Source organism: Takifugu flavidus, chromosome 12 (assembly GCF_003711565.1).
Source record: "Takifugu flavidus isolate HTHZ2018 chromosome 12, ASM371156v2, whole genome shotgun sequence".
Lineage (NCBI taxonomy): Eukaryota > Metazoa > Chordata > Actinopteri > Tetraodontiformes > Tetraodontidae > Takifugu > Takifugu flavidus.
Window position 1 is genome coordinate 1,639,056 of NC_079531.1, and position 15,359 is coordinate 1,654,414.

Below are 15,359 nucleotides of genomic sequence, written 5' to 3' on the forward strand. Positions count from 1 at the left end.
CAACAGTCAAAAGATCATGTGAGTGAATCTTTAGCACAGAAATAAAACCTTAAGAGTGAAATGATAAATTATGACGAATAAATTGATAAATTATGAAACTAGAATTATAATACTGCAACAAATTTGAGCAGCATGACGCAACACAATAATACATTCTCCACTGATAGAGAATAAATCAAGCATTCATAAATGGTGCTGCATATCTTTGGAAAGTGGAGGATGTGTGTTATTTGCATAGTCCAGGAATGACAAAGAGCACATTTTGAATCTTAATGAATATTTTAAAGAATGTGCAATAGAATTAAAACAATTAACAGATTTTGTTACATGGAACAGTGATATTTTCAGTACATATAAGATCAATCCTGCAATTTTCCTAGATAAAAATAAATATTTTAAATAGATTGAAAAAGGTGCCAGAATATATACTATTAGAATAGGTAAAGTATTTAAAAATCTCTCTAAAACAAGTACATGATTAAACCAACTCAATTCAAAATCTTAACAAAACAGCAACTAAAATTGATAAATCATTACAAAGATTAAGTGCCGTATCAGAAATTTTGTGTATCAGCTCCTGCCATACAATAATTTGTTGTTTAGCATCCAAAATTTAAACGACGTGAAGATGGCGCGAGAGAACCAAACCATTCTGTCCCTTTTTTTAAAAAATCTGTAAAATTTAAAACTCTGGGCAATTTTCACTTTCTAAACCGGTAAAAATGCAAATAAATGAGGTTCCAGCATTTTCAGGGCAGCATTAAATGTGGTAAATTTAAAAAAAAGTTGAGCCACATTTGATCTCCAAAAACAGCGAGCCTGCAAAGATCATACAGTACTTTACCATCAATCAATCACATATCAGCTACACATGCAGCATTTTGCTGCTAATGCTGCTAAGGTTGAGCGATGTAGCAGCAGGAAGAGTTCCCAACTGCTGCATCCAGGGCAGTTAGACATCGGCGAGTGAGACAGACGTCCTCGTTCCGTCAGTTCCTAACCTGCTCGGCTCTGTCAAACTCGCTCAGCTTCTCGGGCATCAGCCCCTCCTCGATCGCCACCTTGGACCCGTGGACCTGAAAGCGAGACGAGCGGGTCAAACTGCTGGACGTTTCTGTGTGGTGGGTTGGGGAGAGCAGCCGGTTTACTCCACCTTGAAGGGTTCGCTCATTCCAATGATGCAGTTCAAATGGCTGCTGAAGTAGCACAGCACACAATCTCCACCTCGCACTGGGATTTCCTCTTTGCCGATATATACCTGTTTTTACAAGGGATGAGCTGTTTATTCACATCCTTGCAACGTTTAAAATCATTAATTCTTTTTTGACATGGTCATTTTTTTTTTACCTGAATGAGTTCTTCATTAAAGGCCACTTCATCATCTTTGACCCACGTGTAGGTGATATAATCTAGCACGCTGGTGAATCCAACCTGAATTTCAGAGGATGATAAATTCCATTTCTGGCTTCGTGCAACAGTGAGCGTGTGACTGACCTTGTAGAGTCCGATCCAGTCCCACGTGCTGGCTTTGAAAGGCTGCAGAGGACTGTAGACGACCATGGCATCGATGTCTGCGCTCCAGTCTCCCTCTGGTTGGAGCTGCACCAAAGGCGTCTCGTACATCTTCCTCAGCTGGACAGACAGGAACAAAGATGCACAAAGTCACAGAAGTTCAAATGCTTTAACAGCGCCCCCTGGTGGGCAGAATATATTAGAAACTAGTAGGAATAAGGGTGTTTCTCACCTCCAGTGTAAAGACACCGATCACAGGTTTGTGATCACTGATACTGTACTCCATGTTACTGGTGTAGAGGTCTTGTCTGATCTTCAGAGGGTACTCCTCATCCTCCTCCATCTGTTTGACCTTCCCTATATCAGCATCTACCCTCTTTTCCTCTTGTGCGTCCTGAGAGGCGTCTTTGGGTCGGAGCCGCCACAGAATCCTGTCGGTCCAGGCAGGTTTCCGTTTCTTAGAGCTGACACAGAAGTGAAAGGTGATGTTGACAGAGGGGTGAGAGAGAGCAGAGATGCTTTAGTCAGCAGACAAAGCATCTCAAAATCAGTCTGGTGCAAGCTTACATCAAACAAACTATATTATGATAAGCATTCTATATATTAGCTGCTGGTTCCATGTTTGAGTGGCTCTATTAGATGTCCTGGGAAGCAGAGAAGAAATCAGTAGTATTATTATTATTACACACTAGAAAGAAAGTGCAGGTTAAGATGAACTACTGATCACCAAAGACGCCCAGTGGAGTTGTTTTGCTTTTTTAAATTAAGCCTGTTGGTGTGTAGAAAGTGCTTCTTTTCTGTACCAAATCTTTATTTTTTCAAAATGTCTTGATGCAATAAGTCCCACAAGCCAAAAGAACTCCATATCATAGTGTTCAGGGGGATTAGGACTCTAATTGAATGTGCTGCGTGTCACAGAAGTTACCACTTCAGGTCTTTTGTTAATTGGAGTGAAGAATGCACAGGCTAAGGTTTAGTCAGGCCAGTTAAAACACAAAATTCTTTGTTATTACGTTTGCAGTTAAATAGGAACTCTTACTTAAAACCAAACCAAGACTTGTAGACCCTGAAAAGGTTCAATAAAAAAAAAGTATAGAGAAAACATAAACACTTGAAGTTTGCAGGATTAACTGATTTATATTTTCCACACAGAATCTTACCTGGTATCATAAGTATCTGAGTTTAAATCAAACTTGTACGTGGGCTGAAATTCCAGAGGCCCCTCCTCAAACTGCTGGAGCAGCTCTTCTTTGTCCTTCATCACGTTCAGCTGTCAAAGACAGAACATTTTATCATCCATGCCTGCGCTCTCTTCCACCCATGATTCGGCCTCACCTGGTCTTTGCTCCACAGCAGGTTGTAGTTCTGGCTGCTGATGCAGGAGCGAACAAAGTGAATTCCGTGATCCTGAATCCTGAAGTTGAGATCTCCGAACCAGAACACCAGCCTGGACGGCAGAGGGAAGTTACAGGCAGCTGCTCATGAATGAGCGGCTGTGTGGTGTCTATCTCCTCACCTGTGATCAATAACTTTGGGCGTCTTTTTACAGTCAAAGGTCTGCGTGTCCATGATGTACTCGAACTCGTCTACTCTCTCCGAGGCGTACTGCATGTGTGCTGCTAAGTGACAGTTAAGGAAGCAAAGCGTGTGGCCATAGAAGGACATGCGGACAGAGAGGCCACCTTTGTTACCCTGAGAGACAAAGGAAAGGAGCTTTTGGGTAACACCAGGTTAACACGGTGGCCAACTTCTTCTTAAGTTCTCGTCGTGGTTTTGCCACAAAATATCCGACGCTCACCCAGTAACGGAAAATCCCCGTGCGTGTGTATGTTGCCCGAATGTCTCTGATGAAGGGGACGTGCTTCAGTTTGGAGAAGACGAGCAGCAGCAGACCCTGCATTCTGATGGATGCCACCTGACGTACAAAGAAATAAATATAAAGCCTGTTGAGAAGAAACATGACACATGATTGGGATGTGAATGGAAGATTTCATACTTTAATATACTGCCGTGGCGCCAGGCTGGTCATGAGGCAATGACTCCACGGATCATCGAATACGCTGTCAAACACAAATCTCAATGGTCTCGCGTTCACCTCCTGTAAACTAATACAAAGGGTCTTATTTCAGTCACATTTCTGTCCAATATTTGCACAGACGCCATCCGGAAAGGTTCAACCATCCATTAGAACCCTCCGTACCCAATGACATAAAGGTCTGCGCCCTTTGGCGAGTTCAGATGGAGCAGCGAGGACACGTCATCCGGAGGCTCCACTGTGGCTACGTTCCACGTGACGATATGAAGCCTGGGGTGAAAATGGAAAAACAAATATTGAGCGGCAGGTTGCATATGTGAAATATCTAAGTAGTTCTAAAATACGAGCCTTAAACTGAAAAACTTCCAAATAAAACAATCTACTTTGTACTTTGTCACTGCTGATACAGTAAAAGCAGATACAATTAAAGTGCTATTGCCATAAACAAGTCAGGATGGAACCATAAAAAGAGCAGACAATAAGATCATGTGTTCTCAAAAACTAGCAACAGCAGTTACACATTAGTAAAACACCCTCGTAAGAAGATAAGAAGAAAGAGGAACGTTAAAAACAGCCAAAGTGTCCCTGTGCAAAACCCAAAATTCCCCATCCACCTGAACTTGTCCTTTTTGGGTTTACTGGCTCTGGTGCCACAGACAACAAAGGCATTGTCCAGGGTCTTGACCACTTTGTCATGCAGTTCATTTTCAGGGTCCAAGTCATCCAAACAAGTCATCAGCTGGTTGAGCCGATGCCGCAGAGCCAGCTTGCTCGCTGTTGACTGTGTGGCATCACTGGAAATGCTGTCAGAATGTTCTCGTCTAGTGACGGCCAGTATGTGACCGATGTCCCCCATGCTGGATCCAGTGGGTGCAGGAAGCCAAAGTCTGACTCTTCTCAAACGCCGGAGTGAAAAATAGTCAGCCGCAGTCTGAGGTGCAGGTGCTTTTTGCAGGATGCAAGAAAAAGACCAGAACTCCTGGCTCAAGGTTTTTGTGATTATATAGAATTGCCCAATCTGTCTACAAAACTGCTTTGTGCTCAAACAACATGCATAATCCCATTGTAAAATAATTCACGATTAGGCCCATTAAAAACTTGGGCAATCGCGCTGCACACAATGAGCTCTCTTCTGCAGACTTTCTCGCTGTGCTTTCCTCAGGCCGCATTGCAACAGTGTTTTGGTTTCTCAACCCTCAACGCATTTGATGCGTATTGACCAACCTAATCCCTCAAGCAGAAAGGAGTCCGGCAAACCCAACTTCATATTTACTCCTTCTGCACAGGCGACAGGAAACGAGACACCTACAAAAAAGCTTAAATGCAAATGCATGTATTCTGCTCAGTGTGAATTAAGTGCAATAAACTGATACTTGCATTTGAAAGCTTTTTTTTTTTTTTGCAATTGTGAAACTGAAAGTTTAACTTCTGCTTTCTGACACGACAGGGGGTTTTAGGTAGAATCCACGATACCTGAAGCTCTCTTCCACCTTGCATGGCTCCCTCAAGCCGGAATCGGACTCCGGGGCTTCAGAAAGCTCCTCGCCTCCTTCCATCGCACCTGGAACACCAAAGAACAGTTCAATTCTTTCCAAACTCGTTAGTGCAAACTGTGAAAGTGTTGCTGCATCGCTAGCTCACATTCACACTAACTTGCTACGTGACTTTAACTTAATAGGGGGGGACAGTAGATCAAACTGTCCTGTTTTGGGGGGTTAATGTAGTTACCGCTAGCTTAAACGAGCAAATATCAATATTTCCTCGTTTTGCGGCGATGTTGTCATAAAAATGTCGCGAACCGTTTTTTTTTTCTATGAACACCGGACAACACGTCGTGAATGTAGAAGTTTAACATCTACTACCTTAAGTGTGATGATAAAAGTCCCCTTTTTACTGTTTTCTATGTTTTCAGAGATGTACAGTAGAACAGCCGCATCTGAGTGCAGTAGCTCGCGCTGTTGTTGTTTATGTTTCCGCCCAACCGGAAGTCTATTTGCCTTCAAAATAAAAGCTATACGTTGACGTTATTTTATTTTAATTTTTTCCAAACTTATTGATAAGCAACGTTTTGATACTTGAACGGATACAAAATCTACTTAACAACTATAAAGAGGCTGCCAAGTATTGTAGAAAAATAACGACACAGTGGTTTCGGAATTTATATCACTTTAAATCTACAACAATCTTGGGGGGGTGAAGAGGTAGATGAAAGTGTGAGTGACCGTCAGTCTCATTTGCAGATACTTATTAAAGGTAAACTGTGGACCGTAAAACTCATATTATTTGTAAAAGTTCCATAACTCAAACAGTAGCAATCATGTGCCTTAGTGGGTAAATAAGTAATATTTACCATATTTGCATCATGCAGGCTTGTGATCAATTATGCAATGTGGATGAAACTATGTACGCAAACAAAACATCCCGAATAAGCATTTCATTTCTAAGTAATTTTAGTTTTCGTAGGTTCTACAGTATGTGTGTACACAGATTAACTTTCCCTAAAACTTTACCAAGAAGTACTTAAAAGGACATGAGAACTAGATTAACTCAGAACTGAGTAACTTTCAGGTTAGCTGTTCATTACTCAAATACTGAATGGGTATAAATGTTGAGAAGCACTAAATGTGCAACAAATGACAAGCAACTAAAGATGGAGGAGAGAGGGCACTGGGACAAACGGGTTGAGTACATCCTGGCTGTTGCAGGAGCTGTAGTCGGCCTGGGCAACGTGTGGAGGTTTCCCTACCTCTGCTACAAAAATGGGGGAGGTAAGAAACACATATTCACAACTCTTCCCCCAAAGTCTGTGCTGCAGGTGCGTGGGTTTTTGTTCATTTAGGTGCGTTCCTGGTGCCGTATCTGGTCCTCGCGGTGACTTGTGGAATACCTCTGTTCCTGTTGGAGACGACTGTTGGACAGTTCACCCAGGAGGGTGGTGTCACCTGCTGGAGGAAGCTGTGTCCACTTTTTGAAGGTAGAACCTACTGTATTATACGCACTATAATATTAATTGTATTGCATTGTACTGTATTAAACGCGCTATAATATTAATTGTATTGTATTGTACTGTATTATACGCGCTATAATATTAATTGTATTGTATTGTACTGTATTAAACGCGCTATAATATTAATTGTATTGCATTGTACTGTATTATACGCGCTATAATATTAATTGTGTTGTACCAGAGATGTGAGGCGGTAATTCATTACCCCTTCTGTCAACACTGACGGAGGTGACAGCAATGTGGCCTCTGTGAACCATTTTCTTTGGTCTGAAAATATTTAAACAAAGCCAAGTCAGAGTAGTGAACAATTTAATAATATGCACCACCTTTATATAAAGTGGGATTATTGCACGGTGTGACCCTGCAGGTATTGGCTACGGTGGGATATTGATCCTCATCTACAGCTGTATGACCTACATTATTATCCTGTCCTGGGCTCTGCTCTACCTGATCTTCTCCTTCAGGTCCCAACTCCCCTGGGGCACCTGCAACAACTACTGGAATTCAGGTAAGATAGACCCTGGTTGCACTTTTAATGGATTTCACCTCAGTTGCCCCTGTGATGACTGAAAATTTCTCTTTCAGAGTTTTGTATTTCAGGCCAAAATACAAGTGGCTGGAGCAACCAGACCAACACAACCTCTGCTGCCACTGAATTCTGGGAGTATGTTGACGATCCAGCAGCTTCTGGGTGGCGTCAAGCTCTAGATTAGCTGTGATTGTGTTTTTCCCACCAGACGACGAGTGTTGGCTATCTCAGGGGGCATTGAGGAGATCGGGAGTGTCCGATGGGAAGTTCTATTGTGTCTAATGGTCATGTGGGTCATCTGCTACTTTTGTATCTGGAAGGGGGTCAAGACAACTGGAAAGGTACTTGGAAACACCTTAAAATGAAGGTCTGCACTTTCTGGCCACTGAACGGTCTCCGTGGTTTTAGGTGGTGTATCTCACTGCTACCTTGCCCTACGTGATGTTGCTTGTTCTTTTGGTCCGTGGACTTACGCTTCCTGGAGCTCTGGATGGAGTGCTGTACTATCTTCTGCCCCAAGTCTCACGAATGACTGACCCTCAGGTAGGAGCTCCACCAGGTCTTGAAATGGTTGTTGAACTGACGGTTTCTTTCTCTGAACAGGTTTGGATGGAGGCTGCAGCTCAGATCTTCTTTTCATACAGTCTGGGTGTGGGAAGCTTAATCGTGCTAAGCAGCTACAACAACTACAACGACAACTGCTACAAGCAAGTATTTGCAATCTAATTTAACAAGCAACTCAAAACAGATGCACTGTGGGTTGAGAGGAATTCAGTTATCGTGAAATTGAGCCTTCATGTGCTACATGTTGCTGCTGTTGTGTGTGGTTTTTTTTTAGAAGCAGCCTGTACCTGTGCTTATTGAACAGTTGCACCAGTGTGGTAGCCGGATTTGCCGTCTTTTCTGTGTTGGGGTTCATGGCTCACGAGCAGGGGGTTCCCATCGCAGACGTAGCCGAGTCAGGTAAGTGGTCGTATCAACACTACTATCAACATAGGGGCAAATCTATAAAACTTGGGAGTTTGGGAACATTCCTGGAATAGACTGCAAGTGTTTTGGTATGTTAAAAAGTTAATGAATAACGACTGAATGCTTTTACCAGTCAACATCACAGGAATTATAAATCATTTTAAACTTGCAGTAGGGCTACAACTGTGAGCGTTCAGTCATGTTGGGGCCTCCAGGCCTGATTGTGATGTTGCTCCTCAGGCCCAGGCTTGGCCTTTATTGCGTACCCTCAGGCGATAGCCATGATGCCACTGCCCCAACTCTGGTCCGTCTGCTTCTTTATCATGATCATTGTCTTGGGGCTGGACACGCAAGTGAGATGACTTTTCTTCTCTTCAGAAAACACCTTTTGAGCTGAGAATGTGCTGATCCTGTGTGGTCTGTTCCCTCTGTGCAGTTTCTTGCCATGGAGGTGGTGTTAACATCCATAATGGACATGTTCCCTAAGCAAATGCGAAGGGCAGGACAACGGGAGCGTTTTCTCTTTGTCTTCTGCCTTTTCTGCTTCTTCAGTCAGCTCGTCGTCATCACTGAGGTCAGAATTTAATGACTATACTAGATTACCACCATGACTCAGCAAAAATCCCATTTTGATCATTACAATTCCAGGGAGGGATGTATGTGTTCCAGCTACTTGACCACTATGCTTGTAACGGAGCCTGCATCCTCTTCCTCTGCATCTTTGAGAGCCTTGCACTCGGATGGCTGTTTGGTATGTCCGCATGTGTGTGTGCACGAGTCCTGGTGTCAGAGTCTGACTCTGTGTGCCATCGGCTTTGGCCAGGCACCATAAATAATTTACCCAGCCTTTTCTGAAACGTGATAAATTCACAAACCAGAGCTGGTTACAACCTGCACATTTGTCTGTTTGCAAGGTGCACAGCAGTTGTTCGACATCATCAAAGATATGTCCGGTATGACTGCGAACTGGTTCTTTAAGCTCTGCTGGTGTTACCTCACTCCCCTGTTGTCCCTGGTGAGTCTGGATCTATTCACGAATCACTTTTTGCACCTGCCTGTAACCTTTGACCTTAGAGCAAACTCAACATGACTCAATGTCTTTTTTCCCCAGACCTGTTTTATATGTTCTTTGGTTTGGTACCAACCTCTGACCTTTAATCGCTCATACACATACCCAAACTGGGCACATGTGCTGGGATGGGGAATGGCCCTCTCCTCTATCCTTTTCATCCCGGGATGGGCTCTGTATAAAGTTGCAACTGGGACTGGGAGTCTGAGAGAGGTGGGATACCTGAATTATCAATCATGACAATCTGAGGCTCAGTCACACCATTAAAAATGAAGTGAAATGATTGTTGTTGTTCATAACTGTTAGCAATTAATAATTTTATTTTTCCTGTCCACGATTTCACTGATGTTTTTTTTTTCAAATGTATATTTTAGCGTTTAATTTATCTCTGCCGGCCTGATCCTGGTTTCACACTCACCCGTAAAGGAGAAGAACTGGGCGTCTGTGAAGAGGCCAAGACTCGACTCAGTTGACGTTTGAATTCTATCAATTACTATCAGATGTGAAGACCTGTTAGTATCAACCCGTCTCAGTCCAGGTCAGAGTTAAATCAAGGTGTCATCACAATCCCCAGAATTCAATCATGTTGTTGATCAGCGTTTTGTCTTCGTGCTGATACCTCCTGCACAAATACACATTTGGAGCACATTTCTTCAGGTGTTGGTTTCTTTCTTTCAGTCGATCAATAATTTTGCTATGTGACCTTTATTGGAAGCACCTACACGCTGAATGAGCCGGAAAGCCCAGTGCAGCACAAACTACTCACACTGACACTCGTTATTACACAATTATTATTGCAGTTCTTACAGGCGTCCACGCTGTATTGAAGACACTGGCTGTATTCAGAATAGTAGCAAGAGGGTTTAATGTATACTTTGAATAATCCTTATTTACACAAATGTGTCTTTCCTCAGAAAGCTTAATTATTTATTTATTTTTCTGTAACATTAGTTTAATGGTTATTTTAGCTAAGCATCTTGCAGACGACAAGGAGCAAGTAACTAGTACTATTAAAATATTACATTTTGGAAAGAAAACTTGCCCAAATTTAGTAGTGAAAATATTCTATCCATCTTTTAAAAAAAATATGCCACATGGTATACTTTTGAAGTTAAGAGCTTTTATTCATTATTATTCAATTAACGTTTCAATTTTAAATGCATTTAATTGGACATGAAACACACGCTCTTGATTAAGCATCAGTATGTTCTGATTGGAACTGAGAGACAAGGCTCAATAAATTTCAGGTGTGCTGCTCCTTCTGGTGAATATAAAAAATATTCTTTCCTTTCTCGCATCCTGAATTAAAAGCAGACACATCTGCAGCCGTGAGTTTACTTTATATTTGGAAAAAAAATGCATCACCAGTGAGCAGCTGCACGCTGGACAGGATGGTGTGGACGGGCTGTTCAGCAACTCATGTAGGCCCCCCCTGTAGGTCTAAAGTGCGTCACATGTTAATAATTTCATGAGCAACAGAGGGCAGCAGAGACTTGTCGCTCAGCTCCTGTCATCAGTGAACCCATCAGTGGATGAGAGTGAAAGAGAGATAAATGAAAGAGAGGAGCTGCCAAATTCTTCCTGGATCCCCTCTTTGCATCATCTGTGCAACCCTGAGGCACTCTGAGGGTCACGGCTGTCTTTGGAAGTACCTCTGCGAGTTACTGCCAGGTGGGGAAAGGTCTGAAAAGCTTCTCCACATGGGTGGCATTCAGAAGCAGCGGGCTGATGTGATGTTTCTTTATCAGCCCGGCGAGGTCGATCTTGACGGAGATCTTGGGATGGTTTGTCACTGAGATGCTGGAGACTGTAGTGCAGCAAGTTGAAGGGGAGGCAGGATCCCAGCATGCTCAGTAGACCCACCTTTACCTAAAGGAACGTAAATAGTAAAGCAACAGCTGAACGCTTGCCACATCTTTAAATAGTGAAGCAGTGCCTGAACACTTACCACAGTTATTCCCCGATTCCCATGCCTTTAACCTCACCTTCTTTCCTCATCTATGAAAAGAGGATAAAAGCATCAAGATATGAAACATCCGAGTTTAGAAGCATTGTTCCAGCATCACAAATTGGACTCTTTTTTTTCTAACCAGATTGTATTAGAATTTAATCATATCATACTAAAGCGAGACCTCTGCGACCGTTTTAAGAAGTTTCACCTCAAAGTTTAGTTCAGAACGCTACTGAGATAGCGACACAATTATTCACCTCACATGGGATTTTATTAGCTGTACAAACAGATTTCGAAACGATTTATTTATTTGAGTTAGAAGATGACAGATGTGTTCCGTCACCTTATTCAGCTCCTCCTTCGTCTGCTCCTCCATATTCCTAATGTCCTCCATTGTCAGATCAATCCACTTGTCCATCCAGCAGAACACCTGTCTGTGGAAGTGGGTAAACAACCGTTTCTCCACCTACGCAGAGGATGACAGTCAAAATTGAAAGACCAGGCTACATTTTCTGGGAAAAATAAATGAATTGTTACCGTGTGAATCTTAGATTCAACAGCACCCCCCAATCCCCTCCAGGGAAATTTGACCGTGACTAGTTTATAGGCGCACATATGTGGACAGCTGGGGTCATTTGCCAGTTCCGTCTGCAAGTAAAACGGTGAGAAATCCCAATTAGCAGCCTTTGAAACTGAACAATCTTCGCATCATTGAAGCAAGACACCGTTAAATACCTTCCAATCGGGTCCCAGAGGTCCTCTGCCGGTCTTCTCCGACTTGAACTTTGATGGATCGTGTTCTTCTTTGTAATCCTGACGGAAATAAACGCGAGTCAGGGAACTGGACCCTGGCAGCATGCATGACTGCACAACACGCAAGTCTTACATTTGATTTGATGGCTTTATTGTCAGCGATGTTGATGTGGACTATTTCAGTAGAGGCACGTGCAGACGCGTCCTGTCCGTGCACCTGCAACAGGCAGCGAGTGAGTTACAAGAGGTGAAAGCAACTAACGGATATGCGGTGTTAGTAGGCAGGTCGAGACTCACGTTCTCCTCCTCCCCCATGTCGTTCTTATGCCACGTCTCAATGGTGAGATTGAACTCTTTCATGTACTCATTCTGTCAGCAAACGTTAAAACACACAGCAGCTTTACTCGGCAGCCTTTTCCTCGTGCGCTCGCACACGGTCACACATAGCAAACAGGTAGCGTGCAACAACTCGAGCGTGAACTCGGTTAGAGCACCGTTGCCAGAACCACTTCCCAAACCCGTTCAAAAAAAAAAAAAGAAAGATATTATTTAAAAAGGAAACGTACTAACCGAAAGGACTGTATGAGGTGACCGGTACGGCCGTGATGGACAGAGGATGGAAAGAGGGGAGAATACAGAGTCTGATTACGTCCTGCATATTTAGAACAATCCGATGGTTGATCTTATTGACTGTAACTGCAGCCTGAGACGCAGAAAAGTGATTATCCATGCTTGAACTCACCGGTTCTACAGTAAGGATAGGCGTTCCAGGCCTTTTCATGGACAATGAGGGAGTTCTTTGGTGCCAGCATGCGAATCATAGCGGGCACTTTACTGCAGACACAGATGGTCACAGTCAGCATGACAACTGTTACAGGCGAACACAAACAATCGTAATCATGTTCTGCTTTTGTGGAGATATACGTACTTATGAAGGTGGTATATCTTGTGGGTGTACTGCCCCTTCTCTCCATCTTTCTCGTATGGCTCATTGACGATAACCTCCACGCCTTCACCTCCACCGGTCTCATTCTTGCTGGCCTCTGCTACAGCGTACAGCTGGCCCACTTGGTACTGGAGGGACAGAGAGCAGAGAGCACTGAAATGTGATGCATTCAATCACTGCTGAATCTCAAATACTGGACATACCCATGCTGCACGGGGACATTACGGAATGGTTCATATACTGAGAGGTAAATGTTTGAATTTAACAGATGCAAAATGAAAAGAGAAGGAACAGAAAGGTCCTTTTCTGCTCTCTTCCCCTAACTTTGAAGGAAGGAAGGAAGATGTCTTCAGCCGTTTCCTCTCACAGACACAGATTTTAGCAACATGCAGACTGGGCTTTTTGTTGCTCCCCCAACTGACCTCACTTCCTTTTCCAAAACCTTCTGAGTCTGAAGGTTTATGAGTGGGAAGAAATGAGGTGCACAACTGGTGCAACAAGTATTTTCCAGCCCTGGGAACAGGCCAATGGAGTTTATGTTGTGGTTTGTGACAGTTAAATCTTTGGAGTTTCCAGGCGTTGCTTTATTAAATCAAGTCTTCTGGACACACAGTGCCGGCAAACACTTCCAGAAGCTCCAGTGTTCAGTCTTGTTCCTGCGAGAGGAAACCTGCTTGGGAATGTGACTCATCATGTAGAACCAGTGTGTCCAGTGCCGAAAATGAACTGTCAAACGTCATGACAGCCTTTACATGCAGCTACTGTGGCGCAATGTTGCTTTGAACTGCTAACAAGAGCCTAAACTTGCCTGGAGGTAGTCATGGATACCAGACCAAACATTTTGCAACAACTTTCTGGCTCTGGGTGGACAGACTGGTCCAAAAATCCTGCTGTACTGAAAATAGCCAGAATTTCCTCAAAAGCTGGTGAAATCTTTTAAAAGGTCTCCACTTTAAGCATCTGAAAATATGTTAATAACCTCTAGTCTGCAGCACTCTCCATCATTATTCCATGTGACCGCATCCAGCAGGAATTTTTGGATCAATTAAATACTCTTTCTGGGCTTTGAGTTACACAATGACAAAACAAAGGACTGTGTTGTACCAAAAAGCAATAAAACCTTGAATTAGCAATCATTATTGTGCAAAGATGCAATCTCAAATGTTTTATCATGCTCCTAATAAAGGGGACATGTAGGCATTTTTAAAATACACTTTAATAAGTGATTATAAAAGTCCTCACCTCCTCCACCGAAATGGGCAGGACGATTCGGCTACAAAGAAGCAAAAAGCAATTAGAACATATGAATCACAATCAGAAATAACATAAGAAATCTATTATTTGATCCGTAGAGAAGGATGACAAATGTGTCGCCAGTGTCTTTGTTTAACTAAAGAAACCACCAACACAGATAGCTGCTGCTGTCAGGTGTTGGTGAGGCTCAGTGGGTGCAGATAAGGCCTGAGCACCTGTAGGCAACAGGCATCATTTAACTCTGCTAAACCCTTTTATAGAGAGTAGCCATTCAGCTCCCACTAACACGTGAAGGACAGGAGCCACTGCACAGCTGGAGCCTCCGGGCGAAACCAGGCGTGGGAGCTTCTGTGGCTCCACACAATAGCAAATTAACCTCAAACTGTCGCCAGTCTGGAAGATCCTGAATATTTCATTTAGGCTGAGCGGAGCGAAAGAAGAACCTCCCGTGCATGCGCCTGATGGTCACATTCATAACATACATAAATTACAGACTGGCCGAATTACACACGTCGAATTTGGACTTTGGCTCCGGCGGGGTCAGGTGACGGCAGACAACTGCTTATTTCATATGACACAAACTAAAGTGTCTGACTCAGGGCTTATTAAAATGGAAAACTAAAGAACTGAAAGAGGATTCCATCCGTTTCTCTTGGTAAATTTAGGAATAAGAGGGCAAAAAAAGCACGCTTTATTAGTTAATAAACACAAATGCACCATCATCAAGTAAGCCTCGGCGGCCCAACTTCGAGTCATTTTATTTTGTTAAGCGAATAAATGCACTAAAAAAAATTAAAATAACTTAACTGGATATTTAAGGCGAGTAGCTGTGCTACAGGCAGCGTGACAGAAAAACAGAACTAAGAAAACAATAGTACCACATTATCCTGAAAGTTTGGGATGGTTCATAATTTGGCGTGTTTTCACCGCTCAAGTTAGAAAAGTTGGAATACTCACTATTCTTTGATCAGCATGCTGACACTTTGTGGCCCACGGAGCAGAGGAGGAGGCAAATCTGTGTTTAAGTTTAAATCTACAGACAAAAGCCGGCAGGTTCTCTGGGTTCCTGGTCCTCGAGCCTTTCTTCCTGGCTGATGCCGTGGAACCGCGGGGGGGGCGTGGCTACGAGGGGGCGGTGCCTTTCAGGTAACCCGACGAGGCGTTCAAGTGCATCCGGTAAATCTGGTTGGAAAGGTGAAGTTGCGACTCCCAAACTTACATGGCGTAAAAGACGGCAGTAAACAATTAGTCACAGAATGAGTTGACTCTTCCCCCTTTTTTTCCGTGTAATATTCAAATCACTTAAATCCTGATCCAACTCTACCAGAATCATA

General features: G+C 43.2%; 3 protein-coding genes across 7 annotated transcripts; 1 reads left to right on the forward strand and 2 right to left on the reverse strand.

Annotated features, from left to right (window-relative positions):
- Window positions 1–260: 260 nt before the first annotated feature.
- Window positions 261–5,525, reverse strand: inpp5ka (inositol polyphosphate-5-phosphatase Ka). 5 transcript variants are annotated; one of them, XM_057048936.1, is made up of 13 exons: window positions 5,410–5,525; window positions 5,021–5,108; window positions 3,713–3,817; window positions 3,509–3,617; window positions 3,311–3,427; window positions 3,029–3,204; window positions 2,848–2,959; window positions 2,673–2,782; window positions 2,552–2,578; window positions 1,745–1,976; window positions 1,348–1,632; window positions 1,154–1,258; window positions 261–1,076 (listed from the first exon to the last, which is right to left on the reverse strand). In XM_057048936.1, exons 2-13 carry the CDS (start codon window positions 5,101–5,103, stop codon window positions 990–992), a joined length of 1,548 nt encoding a protein of 515 aa, XP_056904916.1. In that variant the 5' UTR covers window positions 5,104–5,108; window positions 5,410–5,525; the 3' UTR covers window positions 261–989. The 5 variants fall into 5 exon arrangements, with proteins under 5 accessions (XP_056904916.1, XP_056904914.1, XP_056904911.1 ...); XM_057048934.1 differs by lacking the exons at window positions 5,021–5,108; window positions 5,410–5,525 and adding an exon at window positions 4,162–5,000 and having other exon boundaries at window positions 1,348–1,431; window positions 1,495–1,632; XM_057048931.1 differs by lacking the exons at window positions 5,021–5,108; window positions 5,410–5,525 and adding an exon at window positions 4,162–5,002.
- A 633-nt stretch (window positions 5,526–6,158) lies between these two features.
- On the forward strand, window positions 6,159–9,767 carry LOC130534607 (sodium- and chloride-dependent GABA transporter 2-like). The gene is made up of 14 exons (XM_057048928.1): window positions 6,159–6,315; window positions 6,387–6,521; window positions 6,922–7,062; window positions 7,140–7,218; window positions 7,292–7,424; window positions 7,492–7,626; window positions 7,687–7,790; window positions 7,922–8,046; window positions 8,293–8,405; window positions 8,489–8,626; window positions 8,701–8,803; window positions 8,967–9,067; window positions 9,164–9,334; window positions 9,496–9,767. Exons 1-14 carry the CDS (start codon window positions 6,198–6,200, stop codon window positions 9,592–9,594), a joined length of 1,695 nt encoding a protein of 564 aa, XP_056904908.1. The 5' UTR covers window positions 6,159–6,197; the 3' UTR covers window positions 9,595–9,767.
- A 454-nt stretch (window positions 9,768–10,221) lies between these two features.
- LOC130534642 (phosphatidylinositol transfer protein alpha isoform-like) lies at window positions 10,222–15,237 on the reverse strand. The gene is made up of 12 exons (XM_057049011.1): window positions 14,983–15,237; window positions 14,014–14,044; window positions 12,754–12,899; window positions 12,568–12,659; window positions 12,396–12,403; window positions 12,123–12,194; window positions 11,959–12,042; window positions 11,808–11,885; window positions 11,610–11,720; window positions 11,416–11,538; window positions 11,070–11,119; window positions 10,222–10,990 (listed from the first exon to the last, which is right to left on the reverse strand). Exons 1-11 carry the CDS (start codon window positions 14,997–14,999, stop codon window positions 11,075–11,077), a joined length of 807 nt encoding a protein of 268 aa, XP_056904991.1. The 5' UTR covers window positions 15,000–15,237; the 3' UTR covers window positions 10,222–10,990; window positions 11,070–11,074.
- Window positions 15,238–15,359: the final 122 nt, after the last annotated feature.

Bases quoted from the DNA above. Each gene is read 5' to 3' on its own strand.
- inpp5ka (XM_057048931.1), bottom strand. From the start codon at position 4,403: ATGGGGGACATCGGTCACATACTGGCCGTCACTAGACGAGAACATTCT. The intron at 3,618-3,712 runs GTACGGAGGGTT...CCTTTGTATTAG, and splicing joins GCAGACCTTTATGTCATTGG to TTTACAGGAGGTGAACGCGA. The intron at 3,205-3,310 runs GTGAGCGTCGGA...TTTGTCTCTCAG, and splicing joins CGGGGATTTTCCGTTACTGG to GGTAACAAAGGTGGCCTCTC.
- LOC130534607 (XM_057048928.1), top strand. From the start codon at position 6,198: ATGGAGGAGAGAGGGCACTGGGACAAACGGGTTGAGTACATCCTGGCT. The intron at 8,406-8,488 runs GTGAGATGACTT...CCCTCTGTGCAG, and splicing joins TCTTGGGGCTGGACACGCAA to TTTCTTGCCATGGAGGTGGT. The intron at 9,335-9,495 runs GTGGGATACCTG...TGTATATTTTAG, and splicing joins GGACTGGGAGTCTGAGAGAG to CGTTTAATTTATCTCTGCCG.
- LOC130534642 (XM_057049011.1), bottom strand. The intron at 11,721-11,807 runs GTATTTAACGGT...TTTTACTTGCAG, and splicing joins CTCTGGGACCCGATTGGAAG to ACGGAACTGGCAAATGACCC. The intron at 11,120-11,415 runs GTGACGGAACAC...CTCTTTTCATAG, and splicing joins CGAAGGAGGAGCTGAATAAG to ATGAGGAAAGAAGGTGAGGT.